Raw genomic sequence first — 15505 nt, forward strand, 5'->3', positions numbered from 1 at the left:
AGTGTAGTTAATCCTAATATGATCTATGTTTGTGCATTTATATCATTGATCTATAGACCTTATTCAAGTACCCAATAAAATAAGAAAGTCTAAATACATAGAGAATCAAACACATAATAAACACAAAAATATCTCACAAATTTACAAATGTCTCACAAAAGCAGAAAGTCTATGTTTAGTTTTCTACATTTCTAACATTGCTCTAATTAAATTACTGCGCTGGACTTTGGCAAAACAGTTGACATCACATGAAGAATGTGCTCCTATAATTCTTTTTCTCTTACATGAGCATTCACTTAGAATTTTTTTCTTCTAGTGACTTTTTATTTTCCCCAGTTGCCAAGATCACATCTGAGGCAGGTGCAGAATGAATTTCATGAAAATGCCTTGCAGGTATGGACTATGAAACTATGAAGAAGCCTATATGTTGATATTATAAACATGATTCTAAAATGTGTACTGAATTAAATTTCAAATTCACATGAAACTAACAAACTGAAAAGAAAAAGACATGATCTTGGTTTTGTTTTAGAGTTTTTATCTGATTTGAGTATATACAGATGGCAAGAATTTCTGTTGTGGGTCGAAATTATTATGGTGTGTTCCCGTTGAGAGGTACATTGCTTAATGTGAGGGAAGCAAGCCATAAACAGATCATGGAGAACGCTAAAATCACGAGCATCAAGCAGATTCTTAGACTTCAGCATGGAAAACAGTATGACAGTGTGAAGACTTTGAGATATGGCCATTTGATGATCATGACTGATCAGGTTTAAAACATTTAACTTCTTGTTTTGTTTTTTCTTTTGGTTTTATCTATATGCAATGGTGTAAACGTCTCCGAACGCCCCGGGAGGATGAGCTCCCGTTCTGTTCATTTGGGGTCACTACAGCTCAGGACTCTCAAATTTGTCACAGTTCTAAGTCTGAACCAAAGAGTCTAAATCCGGCAAATCGTTTTGAGAAAACTGATTTTTGAAAGAAGTGCCAAACATGGACTGCTTTGCCAGATACAGAGTCGCCACCTAAATGTTTTATTTTGGGAAAATTTAGGAAATCCTGACTCGTTTGCCTAAGGCCACGTGTCCGTCATCACCAAAGCTGCCTCGGCTCGGGAACTTGGGTACGATTGGGGAAGGTCACTTCGTGAGCATCCCCGCTCGCCCGATCAAAGATCGGCCTCTACTAACCATGATATCTATTTTTGAAAACATTATATGTTCTTATTCCGGTTATTAGCCTAGATTACTATGTGATGCGCACAGCATACAAGTATAGACTGGGTCGCCTGAATTGGAACAAAACATTTCATGTTTGTTTTTGAAAGATGGTTTGCTACTCGCAAGTAGGCTTAAAGATTCAGATTTTGCCACCCTCAAGTGGGCTTAAGAAAATATGGTTTTGCCACTATCTAGTGGGCTTAAAACTCACAGTTGATGATTTGTTCCAATCCAAATAACCCAACCTTCACCCACAGGCATTCAGGCAGTTATATCACATAAGCAAATAGTCTCATGGTAAGCATGCTATTCATGGCAGTCACTCACACGCATGCAAGAATGCTAAAGCATAAAACTTACCGAGTACTCCAAGCCAAAAAAGAAGCTAATTAGAAATCCATGCATGATCCTAATTATACAGAAATGCCTAATGCAACACATGCAAAAATGCAACTATAGTAGGCTCGGCTATTCTAAACATGGCATATGAAATGCAACAACTAACAAGCATTCAACTTTGAAATTGAAATACAAATGCAGTTAGTATGATGCGCCGAGCCTGGTGCATGCAAAACAGGTGAATGATGCAAACATGCTGTCATACTGTATGCTAATTGAAACATGCCCTAATCTAACCATCATAAGCAGGTAAATAAAAGGGAAGAAAGACGTGGGGTTGGAAGACATACATCACACTCACCCACACTTATTACAATTATGCCCTCGCACAAAGGGTCCGAATAAATAGTACAATCCAAATAATGCAGTCCAAATAATATACAAATCCCTAATTAATTTACAAATTAACTAAGAAAAATAATAAACTGGCATGCAAGCCAGGGACTGCCTTGACTCTTCTTCCAATGATGGATGATGCATGCCTGGGCTGCCTTGCGCGGAAATCCACTGGGATGCCCCGATTAGCCTCTGTTTTACAATTATTCTTGGAAAGCGCGCCAAGCTCCGGAAGGTTGCTAATTCTTGATTTGCTGCAACAGAGAGCAGGAAAGGGGCATAGCAATGTATTTTCACAGATGTATGCATGCCTCGATCCTCGTGCCACCAATCACGCATATCGATGCATGATGGCCGAGGAGTCGATTTGCATTACTCAATATAGAATGAATGCACATGAAAACTCAACTAAAACCTAACTCCATCATGGATAATCCGGAGTGTCGATGACTTGGAATTGAGACACGTTCCGTCACTCGAAGTACGAAACGTACCTCGTTTCTCGTGCCTGGGCTAATTCCTATCCCAAGCACAATGCAATATGCATGATATGCATGAAATGCAACTAAGATACAACCTAACATACACAATGCTATGAAATGGCATACACGATGCACGAGGTAACATGGCATACACAATGCGCTAACATACAACCTAGCATACGCAATGCTATGAAATGAAATGGCATACACAATACACAATGGACTTACACCAACATGAGTGGACCTCAGCCACACTCACATAGGAGGCCATGAGATGAAAATGAGACAACTCGAGATGCGCCACTACAAGAAAAAACACTTTTGGCGACCACCTATTTTTTTTGGTCGCAAATAGTCCACTTTCTGCGACTAAAATTTAACTTTTGGCGACCACAATTTTTTGGTCGCGGAAAATCACCTTTTGGCGACCAAAAAAAAAAGTTGGTCGTGGAAAGTATACTATTGGCGACCAAAGGCTTTTTTGGCCACGAAAGATCACCTTTTGGCGACCAAAAAAAAAGTTGGTCACGGAAAGTATACCCTTTGGCGACCAAAAAAAAAAGTTGGTCGCGGAAAGTATACTATTGGCGACCAAAGGCTTTTTTGGTCGCGGAAGATTACCCTTTGGCGATCAAAAAAAAAAGTTGGTCGCGGAAAGTATGCTATTGGCGACCAAAGGCTTTTTTGGTCGCGGAAGATCACCTTTTGGCGACCAAAAAAAAAAATTGGTCGCGAAAAGTCTACTATTGGCGACCAGAGGCTTTTTTTGTCGCGGAAGATTACCCTTTGGCGACCAAAAAAAAAGTTGGTCGCAGAAAGTTATGACGGGATAAATTTTAAAAAAAAATGATACTACAGTAATTACATGCTATTTTTCTATTTAGGCATTAAAAGTTTTATAAAATAATATATAACCCAATTTTTATGGGTTATATATATTTTTTGTCAAATATGAACAAGAAGTATGTTATTGGCAGAGTGACAGAGTGGATTGGGTGCATGGTGACTCCTTGGTCAGGAGTTCAAGTCCCAGGGAGCACAAAAGAATTATTTTTTTTGGGTCAAGGCGCTGACTTTTGGCGACTAACTTATCTTTGGTCGCTAAAAGTTTACTTTTGGCTAATATGAATTGGACTTTTCGCGACCAAAAAAGTTAGTCGCGAATGGTCACTTTTAGCGACCAAAGGCTTTTTTGGTCGCAGAAAACTATCTGTGACAAGGCTTTAGCGACCAACTCGCGACCAACATATTTTGGTCGCGAAAAGGTTTTTGCAACCAAATATGGTACTTTTCGCGACCAAACATGTTCGTCACGGAAAGTGTTTTTTCTAGTAGTGCGTGCACGCATGCACGCAAACCGAGGACCGATCCTAAGGCAGAAAATGCCACTCTATCAAGACATGGCAAAGCATGGAAAATGGCATACAAATATGCAAGTTTCAGCAGCAAAACATGACCCAAAACAGCCCCGAATCATGAACACATGGCACCCGATGCATGAAAATGGTCCCGAAATGCAAGATTAAGCACATGAAATGACTCGTAGCTATATTAAGCATGCATTATTTGCTCATGACATGTGAAGACAGATTCAAGGAAGCCCCAAAAAAAGCATGTTTACAGCTTTAAGCGAGGCCAAACAACAAACACAAATAGGGCAAAACTAGCATGCAAAAATGGCTTTAAATGTGAGATAGAGAAGTGAGTCACAGCTGCAGACCTCAAACAGGTGAGGGCCCTTCAACAATGTTGAAGAGGGGCCCAAAATATGATATTTTACAGTTTACAACAAACCCCAAAAATCAACACAGGTATGGCTAAGCTCTCATGCAAGAAATGGGCCAAAATGAGGGACAAAGAAGCAGGTGGTGGTTGCTGGCCTCAAACACAAAGGGGCCCTTCAACAATATTGAAGAGGGGCCAAAAATATTGCACTTTAAAGTTGATGGCCGGACCCAAAACAGTATGCAAGAATGCTCAAAATGCTATGCAAAATAGGGCCAAAAAGAGAGATATAACACAAAGTATATAAAGGATGCCTCAAAAAGTGAAAGACCCTTAATGAAACATGAAGAGGGGGTCAAAATAAGGTCATTTGTAGTTCGGACCAGAACCCAAAAACAGAAGCATAAGAGGCTAACAAATCATGCAAAAATGGAGCCAAAAGAGAGATATAAAGGCAAGTGGTAAATAGAAGCCTCAAACAGCAATGAGCCCTTCAATAATGTTTAAGAAGGGCTCAAAATAAGCCACTTTTCAGTTCATGACAGAGCTCAAAACAGTTTATACATAAGCCAAAAATGCTACACAAGAAGATGGCATACAAGGGAGATAATGAAGCAAGTGCAATAAGGAGACCTCAAACAAGTAAATACCCTTAAACAAACATGAAAAATGGCTCAAAATAAGCCTAGTTCTAGTTAGGGTCGGAGCCCAAAACAGCAAGCAAAAATGACTTAGAAAGCATGCAAAGTATGGACAAAAGAAGGGGAAATGGAGCTTACCCTTGTAGACCAAGTCTTGACAGCCTCTTGGCTTGAGTTTGGAGGCTCTTTAGCTCTGGAAAACAACCTCAAGTGGCTGCAATGGAGGTTGGAGGTATGGTGCTAGGTGGCGGTGTAGAGAAGGGTGTTGGACTTGAGAGGTTTTGAGCTTGGGAGTATGGAGAAAGAGAGATACAAAGCAAGAGCTTAGGGGGGATTTTTGGTAACCCTAAACTAGCAGTTGGAGCTGCTGATATAAAGGCAAAAGGGGGGGAAAAAGGGAGGGAAAAATGGGGGGAAAACAAACCAAGTTTCCCTCCAAAAAACAGCCCCCCGGATACAGAATCTGGAGGGAAAAAGAGGTTGTATCTGCACTGTAGATGAAGTAAGGATTCTAGCCGGCCAGTTATCTAGGTTGCAGGTGGCCGGCTGGCTACTTCCCATGGCCGGCCGGCCAAGGGTCAAAAGGTTCAAGTGTGATTAGTGGCCGGCCACCACAGAAAGAGAGTCTCTGATGTGTGCACAACACAACCCTGTGGTTAAACACTGAAAAAAGTGAACCAGGAGAGAGAACAACCCACTTTTCAAAGGGGTTTAAAAGGTTCAACAACAATTACTGGCCGGCCACCAAATATTGGTGGCCTTCCAGATGTGTACATCACAAATATGTGGTTTAGGGTTCAAGAAAATAGCCCAAGGGTGTTCAACATTGGCTTTGAAGTGAGGAAAAACGGGCGACGGCGGGTGATGAAGGGATAAAGTTGGCTAACAGAACAATTACTGGCCTCCCACCCTTCTACGGCCTTCTTACCAATGAAACAGAGGTCCCTGCCAAAAATGAACCAAAACCAATGCAAAACGAAGGTTCGGGGGCTGAAACGCGTAGCCCGAGGCCCCGAAAAATGGCTGTTAGGCACCGGGAGTGATGTTCGACCACGAAGTCGGTCTCTCGGACCACAGTGTCCCTCAAAAGGGAGCAAATAAGAAGTATGCCAAAAACCGGAGCAAACGGAGATGGTTAAGCGGTCCCGAACCGAGGCACACGGCCAACGATTCCGAAAAATCGGAAACCGGACTCCAAACGGGCAAAAATGGCCTACGACCACGAAACGTAGCCTACGGCCACTGAGAGATGGTCTATGAGACCTCTCCCTCCCTTCGGGAAGAGAAACAGAGAAAACCGAGCCTGGTTCGCAAACCGAGGTAAGGCGTGAAAAAGTCCGAAAGTCCGAAGGTAAGGCTCGCAGCCAAGACTCTGAAACTTCTGAACGAGCACAATATGCAGTATCACCAAGCGCTCAACTGGTGACGTCTGAGTCTTAAGGTCGGTAAAAAATGGGGTGTCTACAAATGGACAATGATGAAATTTTATATGTTACAAAAATCTGTTTAGAATGTTTAGAATCTGTTACCAAAAATCTGTTACTAAAATGTGGGACCTCTAGTGATGTTTAGAATGTCTCATGTCATTTCTTTATGTCAGTAGCTTTAGGGGAATTGAGTTCTATCCTTTTTTGTATTTTTTTTTCATGATCTTGTCAATTGACCTTGCTTCGGGTCTTTGTCATTTTTGTAAAGCTATGGTTATAATTTTTGCATTATATTTGTTTTAGTATGATCTACCGTTGTTGATTGTGTTATCCTTTGCATTAGATGGCTTCTCCTAATGCTAATTGCCTGTATGTGGTTGAAGCATCTATGGCACATAGATCATCAGATGAATCCTTAGTCTATGCTATATGATTTTTTTTTCACTAGCACTTTATTTACCTTCAATGGCATCTGTTACAGCTGAAAATATTTGAAGGATTGGCCTTTCCTCCCCTTTACTTCTACAATGGAGGAGTTAGAGAGTTCCTTGCTACAATAAAGCAACATGTTTTTATTGCGAGGTAGGTTGTTTTTAATTTTAATTGTTATTTTCAACTTGAATTCCTTTGATTGTAAGTAATGAGCATAGTTGAAGATAGAATAAATTTGTTTTTTGGACTAGAATATATATTTTTTGTTAAATATTAGGCAATTAAAACTTTATCTACCCTGTTAAAGTTGGTTTCTCAAATAATTATCTATAATTAGAGATTAGTAAGTTGTTAGTTGTTAATTATTGGAGGGTTTGTTGAATCATGTACCTATAAAATATAATATGGTGCATAATTTGGATTCAAATAAAAAAAATCAATCTTCACCGAGAGGTTGTCCCGGGAGCAAATATATAATGGAGCTTTAATTTTGTTTATTATAGGTCATCAGATGTAATTTTTCCTATCACTATAAAAAAAAAAAAAAAGGGAAAACTACAAATCAGTGCATGTGATAAAAATAATTTGCAATATCTGGTAGTGCAACTCTTTCTGTGTAAAAAACACAGCAAATGTTACATCCCAAGAAGATTCTCACCATTTTTGCAAGTATTTGCCACACTTCCCACTGAATTGTAATCTCCCCTAGAAAAAATGGTGGAAATAAGGAAAAGCAAAGGAAAATGAGAAAAGATCTTTAGAATCTGTTGAGATCCCATGCATGCTGTTTAACATAAATATGGCGCTAGCGTTGAAATTCCAAAAATATATTTACTCCAACAGTCGGATCCGCTGTTGAGTGTGGTTCAGTTCTTATTCCAATCTCTTCTAGTAAAGTGATGTTGACTGTTATTTTTGCAGTCTGTCCCTCCTAAATGCTAGAGTTTTAATTTGGTTGCTTACCTTTTTAATCCTTTGTTGGCATCCTTGGATTACATTCACAGATTTTCTTTTCTTTCTTTGATAAACTAGATTAGAATCTTGGTTGTAATTCAAGTTACAGATTCCTTAATAGAATCCTCTTGTTCTGTGCCTGTTGGTGCAAGTAATCAAGTAATATGATACTGTGATGTCCTGTGGTGCCCCATAGTATTACTAATGTTATGCATTTTGTAGTTACGGATAATATGTATGAGACCATGTTAGCTTTAAATGTTTTTGAAATGTCTTTTTTAGGCTCCATATTGCCTCATACACTATATTAACCATTTCCCCCTTTAATTCCTTAGATAAATTCTTTCTTGACGATTGCTAAGAGTGTTTTTTTTATTAATTGAGGTTGGTCTTTGAGCAGCATGAACTGACCTATCTCATCCATCTAAAAGAAATGAAAATGAAAAAACGTAGAAAATGCTATTGCTCTATTCTCTCTCATACAAAGTTTTAAAACGCATTATCGAGGCTTGCCTTGAGGCTTTATCTTTAGGCGACACTCCTCAAAGGCTTGTGCATATGGAGATCTTGATCTTGGATTGTTGTTAAACTTAGTCTAATACATTATTTAAACATAAAAAGAACTCCTTGTGTAACTATATTCATGAGAAAAATCGAGTAAATTATTGACCAAGAAAAAACACAAAGCTAAGGCTTGAAAACTGAAGCTAAGAATGTTGATTTCACGTGTAAAGAGTGCAAGCTTCCTTCTCTGGAGTGAAATGTTTGATGCTTTGAGAGAAAATGTATTTGCACTTTTATATTTAATTTACAATATTTTAACATATTTTAGTTGTTTACTAAATATAAAAATTCAAAATGTTTACGCCTTGAGGCTTATACCTTGCGTCACAAGGGGTAAAGTGCCTAGCATAATGCATTCACCGTTAAAAACTTTATGTGAATATCATCAAATTGTATTATCTATTTGTTTATCCTTTAAGTAAATTTATTGGTTTTGTGACTACTGTCTCCTCAGGTACTTGGCTGATGAAACTGCTATCTTACTGCTTTACTCATTAGTGCATGGGAACTCAAATTTTCTGGAGTATGTCTTGGTGCGAACAGATTTGGATACACTGGTATGGAGTGGCAGCTATCATTTCCATCTTATTTGTATTTAGTTAGCCCACCTATTGTTGTGTGGTAACCTTGGCAAGAGATAAAACAAAATTTTTAGAAAAAAAAAAAAAAAGAACAATGGTTATTACTTGTCAGATAAGTGATGTTATGGACACAATTTAAAAAAATTTGTGTACAATGGTAACTAAAAAATCTTATGAGCAGTCATCATTTTTAGTAGTTTACGTAACATAAATGCCACATATCCTAATTTGATTTGCATTATGCAATGAAATCAGCAGTTGATGCCCATGCTGGAAACACTGTATAATGCTTCAAAAGGGACATCCAATCAAATCTACATGGTGCTAATTATTCTGCTAGTACTTAGTCAAGATTCTTCTTTCAATGCCAGTATTCACAAGCTGGTGAGTACTGCCTCTGTAGGCTATCATTTAACTGGATTATATAAAGATCATATTAACATCTTATTTATTTGAACAGATGCTGCCAAGTGTTCCATGGTACCAAGAACGCTTGCTCCATCAAACTTCTCTTGGTTCCTTGATGATCATAATTCTGATAAGGACTGTGAATTACAACCTATCTAGGCTACGGGTATGGCTTGGTGCCCATGTCTGCTGATTATTTATGTTTAAATACTTTGTTATGTGTTCTCTTGGTATTGCTGTGATAGATTCCTTATTGAGATCGATTTGTATGACCCATGAAAAGAAGATTGTCTCATACGTGCTTGTTGTCAAAATTTGTCAATGCTTACAGTATGAATTTTTGGAGATTTGTTGAGATCTTAAAATTCAGATATATCAATTTCAATGTTGATGCTAAGTAAAGATATATATATACATATATATATTTTTTAATTTCTTAAATATATATATATATATATATATATATATTTTGTGTGTGTGGAAAATTTGTGAGTTCAGGCAATTTCCCTTTTAAGACTTACATGAACACACATTAATAGAGGAACAAAATTATGTGGTATACTGATAGAGAATTTATTAGTTATGTCATGGGAAAATAATCAGTCCACACGTAAAACATTCTGATATATTAACAATTCTAAAATACAAGAATTACCTCTGATGGAAATGTAGTATCTTTTCACCATGGGCAGAATTTCTTTGACTATTTTTATTTGTAGTTATCTAGTTGATGCCCCCCCTTCACTCAAAAAAAAAAAATACTACAAATTAATGATGAAAATTACAATGCCGTTAGAATATTATTAACTCTTCTTGTCACTCCATTGCTTATTTAACATTTTCATATGTCTACTTGTATAAAATTAATGACAAATCATCATAACAATAATGAACATTTATTATATAAACCTTAAATGCAAAAGGACAAAGGACAATCTCTTCCTACATAGTTGCTCATATTTGGGCTAATAACTTTGGTTGTTTGTCACATGTCATGTAACTTATCCTAATTCTAATTACACAGACAGATCTCTTTCGAATGGTGCAACATCCCCAGCTTCGTCACATTAAAAATACAGTCTAAATGATGGCAAGAGATAAATGAACTTTTTCCATAGGATATGGAGCCTCAGTTCTTAGCATCTTTAGGGCCATTCAATATATTTATGGATTTGTCTATATTTATATGGTCAATAGACATTGTAACATTCAGAAAATACATTGGAAAGTAAGTTTTTACCAAACATTTGTAAATACACTGGAAAGTAAGTCTTTACCCTGCATATTGGATATATTGATGGATGTGTTGAGATGTAGGTAAGTATCTGAAATAGTTGCTTTTACAGAGGCTTTCCTACTGTAGTGTTTGACATATTTAATTGATGCAGGATATTTACCTCCACACAAACTGTCTTGCAATTTTGGCCAACATGGCACCCCATGTCCACCGTTTGAGTGCATATGCATCACAGAGACTCGTTAGCCTCTTTGATATGCTCTCACGCAAGTATGTCTCTTATTGTTTCCATAGAGCAGTCTGATCTATTTTCTTACGTGGAATACTTGATAACTTTGATAGAATCTTTACTTTTATGGGATTTTGATTTGGTCATCTTTTTAAAACGTTGTGTGTTAGGTACACTAAATTAGCAGAGCTAAAAAATGATAAGATGCGTATAGGGAATGGTGAATCAAGAGGAGACAGCCTTCCAGAAGAGATGGTTGTCACCATAATCGATACCTTTAGCTTCATTACTATTTAGATCTTATCTTACATTTCCAAATTATTTTTCTTCTAAATCAACATATATATTTCTTGCAGTCAACAGAATTGCATATTTATACTGATTTCCTGAGGATTGTTCTAGAAATATTAAATGCAATACTGACTTACGCTCTTTCACGTAACCCTGAGGTATCATCATCATTATCACTGAGACCATATACATCTGGATTTGGTTACCCCACCCCTCTCCTCTCATATTGTGGGTATTTTTCATTGTATGCATTGGAGCAGGTTGTATATGCAATTATGCACAAGCAGGAGGTCTTTCAGCCTTTCAGGAATCATCATCGCTTTAATGAGCTGCTTGAGAACATTTTTACTGTATGTGCTTGAGAACATTCTTACTGTAGGTTGTATATCCGTCTTTTTCCCTTTATTTTCTTCCCGCATAATCTTTAATGTTTGTAGGTCTTAGATTTTTTCAATAGCCGCATTGATGCCCAAAGAATGAATGGTGAATGGTCGGTGGAGAAAGTCCTCGAAGTCATAATCATCAATTGTTGTTCTTGGCGTAGTGAAGGCATGAAGGTACAAAGCAAATGGTTGTGTTAGTAGGTTTATCCAATAGTGGGATCCTTTTTTATGTTTTTTTTTTTATCCAATTAACAGATGTTTACTCAATTACGTTTTACATATGAACAAGAGAGCCATCCTAAGGAGTTCTTTATTCCTTATGTGTGGCAGCTAGTTATATCTCGCAGGTATGTTTCTTGCACTTGATGCACATTTTTTTGTAGGATCTATGCTTCTGCCTTAAAAGATGTTATAAAAATATATAAAATGTAACGAGGTGCATTTTACATTTTAAAGTTAGTACCTGTTTTTTTCTCACTTTAGAACATTATTTTCCTGTTGAAAAGACGGAAATAAAGATATGCATGCTGTGGATGGATTAGTTTTTTTTGTGTTGCTGTTTGTAATTTCTAGCATGCTGCACTTATTTGTAGATTTTAGTTGATTAAGAATAGCTTTGATTGAATTTTTAAGCATGATTGGGTCTATTAACTAAATATTAGCAACTGAATGGAGCCATCTTGAATATCGTTATTTATTCAACCTTTTCATTCATATTTGCATACCACTAAGGCACTAATTTCTTTTTCTTGTCACATTCCCTTTCTGCAGCTCATTCAGTTTTAATCCCAGTAGCCTAAATCTGTTTCCAGTTGATCTGCCTGTAAAAGTAAGTATATTGTTTCCTCAAATGTTTTAAAGATGTCAATCATGAATTCAAGAATTTGCTTTTATTTTATTTTATTTTTTATTTTTTTTGGCTTCATTGATTTTTATGGCCTGATTGATTGTTCCTCACCCCTTCATACTCTGCTAGCATTTGTGTCATTCTTTCTAGTTATGAAGCACAGGTATATGTTGTAGTGAAGTTTGTTGGGGTTTTATTATCTTTGTTCGGTAGTGCTGTTTCATAGTGACATAATTTTTCTTTGTTCCCAGAATCATTTGAAGTGGCTAAAACAATATCGATGGGGCCATCATTGAAAAGTGGATCAAAAGTTCACGAACCAGACAAGCACCCTCCCCAACATATTTCTTAACAAGTTCACGAAGCTAAATTGTACAAGACTACTTGGCAGTATGAGCATTTTTGGGAGGATTAAATATTTTTGGATGGATGTGTATGGATAACAAATATTAGTAGTTTTATTTGTTGATAGCTGCGCATAGATAACAAATAGTTATGTTTCAAATTGTTATGCTAGATGGATATGACTTGCGAATGAAAACTTATAATAGTTGTATTGTGTCGAATGTTAATGATTCAGTTAATTTGAATGATGCTTTAAAATTATAGGTTTATTATGGATTGAATGAATTATTAGGAATTACAGGTGTATTGTTTTCCTACTTTGGCGACCAATTTATTAGTCGCGACATCCAAAATAATTTTTTTTCGCAAAAAATGACAATTGCCGACCAAGAGTTTTGATCGCAAAAAATACATCTATTGCCGACCAAAATAGCTTTTGGTCGTGGAAACTCACTTTTGCCGACCAAAAGTTTTGGTCACGAAAACTAACAAATGGCGACCAAATTTTTTGGTCGTGGAATGTCACAATTGGCGACCAAACTTTTTGGTCGTTGAATGTGATAATTGGCGACCAAACTTTTTGGTCGCGAAATGTGTCAATTGGCGACTAAGATATTTGGTCGGGAAAATATCACTTTTCGCGACCAAAGTGTTTTAGCGACAAAATGAATTAGTCGCAGTAATTAAATATTTAGCGACCAAAAATTTAGTCGACAAATCCAACTTTTGCCGACCAACCAAAATTTTGGTCGCGAATTACTTTTGCCGACCCTCAATTGGCGACCAAAGTAGCGACTAAAAAAATTGGTCGCGGATAACTTTTGCCGACCAAAGATAGACTTTTAGCGACTAATTTTTTTGTTGCCAAAAGTGTTAATTCTTGTAGTGAAAGAGAGAGAGAGAATTATCTTACGTATTTTAATTAGTTGTTACATCATTGAATTTGAAAAGTAAACCTAATTTTAGGGTTAAATAGCAATGCCTTAAAAATAAAGAGTTAATGTCAATTTTTAATAAAGATACAATAATATGATGTGTAATACACCATTCTTTTTTACAATAAATTACACTCACCTCCTCTAAGATTTGATGAAAATATAATTAACCTTTTATTTTTGACATTATTACATTGACTTCGCTTTTTAAAAGGCTAAAATGACCTTAATTGATACAAATAGTAGGTAAATACTGAAATAAACAAATATAGACATACATCCTACTATCAAAGAGATAATAACATTATTTTTTTATTCATATGACTAATAAATTACTAACCAAAAAAAATCATGTTGTTATATGAATTACAACTTCAAAAGAGATTAATATAATAATAATATCAAAAATATCAAATTAATTGTCTCTTTTTCAAATAGAGAGAGATGGTTGTCACTAGTGCCAAAAGATTCATACAAATGAGTTACATGGCTCTTGTGAGACAAAGGCCCTATTTGGTAGACTTTATTTTCAGCTTATTTCAATTTTTAACTTAATTTAAGCTATTTTGATGTGTTTGGTTTAGCTTAACAACACAACTTATAGCTTTTTATAAATCAAAAATTAACTAATTCTTTGAGTGGGGGAGGAGAAACTTAATTTATAAGTTAAAAATCAGCTTATGTTCACAGTTATAAGTTATAAGTTGTTAAACTATAAATTATAATCACTTTCTCACAATTCTATTAAACGGGGCCAAAAACAACATTGAGAGAGAGAGAGAGAGATGGTTGCCACTAGTACGAAAAGATTCATACAAACGAGTTACATGGCTCTTGTGAGACAAAAACAAAATTGGGACAGCTGATTGTGACCTAGGCGTAAGGTATATGATGAACCATTTTTGGTGGGTGGGTTACTCTCAAAATGTCTCATTGTGAGTGGTCCCAGAATGGGCCAAGCTGATTTCACAGAGTTTTTATTTACATTTTTGGACTCAAATGGTCAGAGTCCCAAACACACTTAGACTAATACTTGGGAGTAACTCACTGACTAAATCTTAAGGAACTAAGTAGAAGAGGGACATAGTGATACAGAAGAGAGGTTCTTAACAAGAGGGATTAAGGACTGCACCACATCTGTCATTAGAGGCCTATAATCTGCTTCTGGTTGCACACACATGGCTGCAATGGCTGCCACCCGTAGCAAAACCACACATAAAAAATTAAAAATTAAAAAATTAATTAGATCGATAATTCTTAAAGTATGCGATGTGTTATAATTTAGTTTTAAATTTTTTTCAGAAAATTACAATATAAAAAACTCTAGAATTTGACTATTGTAACAAAAATAAATCTCGAATTTTTAATTTTGTCTTTTTAAACCCTAATCTTTTTGATTTATTTTCATTCTAAGCCATCCATCTATTTTCGTTAAGTAAAATTGATTGAAAAAAGATATCCTAGTCATTACAAAAATATCATTTTTTTTCCATTAATTTTGCTTAACGAAAATAGTTAGATGATTTAAATTAAAAATAAATCAAAAGATTATACTTTAAATTGATAAAATTAAAAACTCGAATTTATTTTGTTACAATTTGTAATTTTCCTTTCTTTTTTTTTATTATTTAATTTGGTTGTTAAATTTATGATTTGTTACAATAATGGGGGGTATTTTCTGAATTTATATGAAATTTCTACAAAGTTTAAAAGATAAAATATACATGTGGTTCTCAAAGCATGTGATGTGTCACACTTCAGTTTTTAATATTTTAATTTTATTAAAAAATTTTGAATATCAAATTATTTAATTTGTTACACTATGCATCGTTTGGTATTGACTAATATAACCAACTTTTTTGTGTTAAAACTTTTTTAGACTCGTTTGGTTTGGATTTTTTGACTTTTATGAGAGAAAAGTATAATGATTATGTGTTGGATGCGATATTTTGTCTTATTAGCTTATTTAGCCTATTTTGTCATTTTATATTTTTTTAGCCCCAAAATGATAGCCAAACCGGGGATTAGTCTCTAGTATGTTGTTCAAAATTAATACTCCCTCTGTTCTA

At 35.8% G+C, this 15505-nt stretch overlaps 1 protein-coding gene across 1 annotated transcript; it reads left to right on the forward strand.

Moving 5' to 3' along the window:
• The first annotated feature begins 474 nt into the window (after positions 1–474).
• On the forward strand, positions 475–12667 carry LOC114303610 (uncharacterized). The gene is made up of 13 exons (XM_082870134.1): positions 475–770; positions 6712–6812; positions 8635–8737; positions 9020–9145; positions 9222–9335; positions 10558–10676; positions 10806–10890; positions 10992–11084; positions 11187–11276; positions 11364–11483; positions 11565–11656; positions 12081–12138; positions 12408–12667. The coding sequence occupies exons 1-13, from the start codon at positions 561–563 to the stop codon at positions 12450–12452; spliced, it is 1356 nt and encodes a 451-aa protein (XP_082726260.1). The 5' UTR covers positions 475–560; the 3' UTR covers positions 12453–12667.
• The last annotated feature ends 2838 nt before the right edge of the window (positions 12668–15505 follow it).

The sequence above is a fragment of the Camellia sinensis genome, chromosome 5, assembly GCF_055761805.1.
Source record: "Camellia sinensis isolate YWXY chromosome 5, ASM5576180v1, whole genome shotgun sequence".
Classification (NCBI taxonomy): Eukaryota; Viridiplantae; Streptophyta; class Magnoliopsida; order Ericales; family Theaceae; genus Camellia; species Camellia sinensis.

Coding starts and splice junctions, on each gene's coding strand:
- LOC114303610 (XM_082870134.1), top strand. CDS start 561: ATGGCAAGAATTTCTGTTGTGGGTCGAAATTATTATGGTGTGTTCCCG. Junction 10,891..10,991: donor ACAGCCTTCCAGAAGAGATG/GTTGTCACCATA, acceptor TATTTCTTGCAG/TCAACAGAATTGCATATTTA. Junction 12,139..12,407: donor CAGTTGATCTGCCTGTAAAA/GTAAGTATATTG, acceptor CTTTGTTCCCAG/AATCATTTGAAGTGGCTAAA.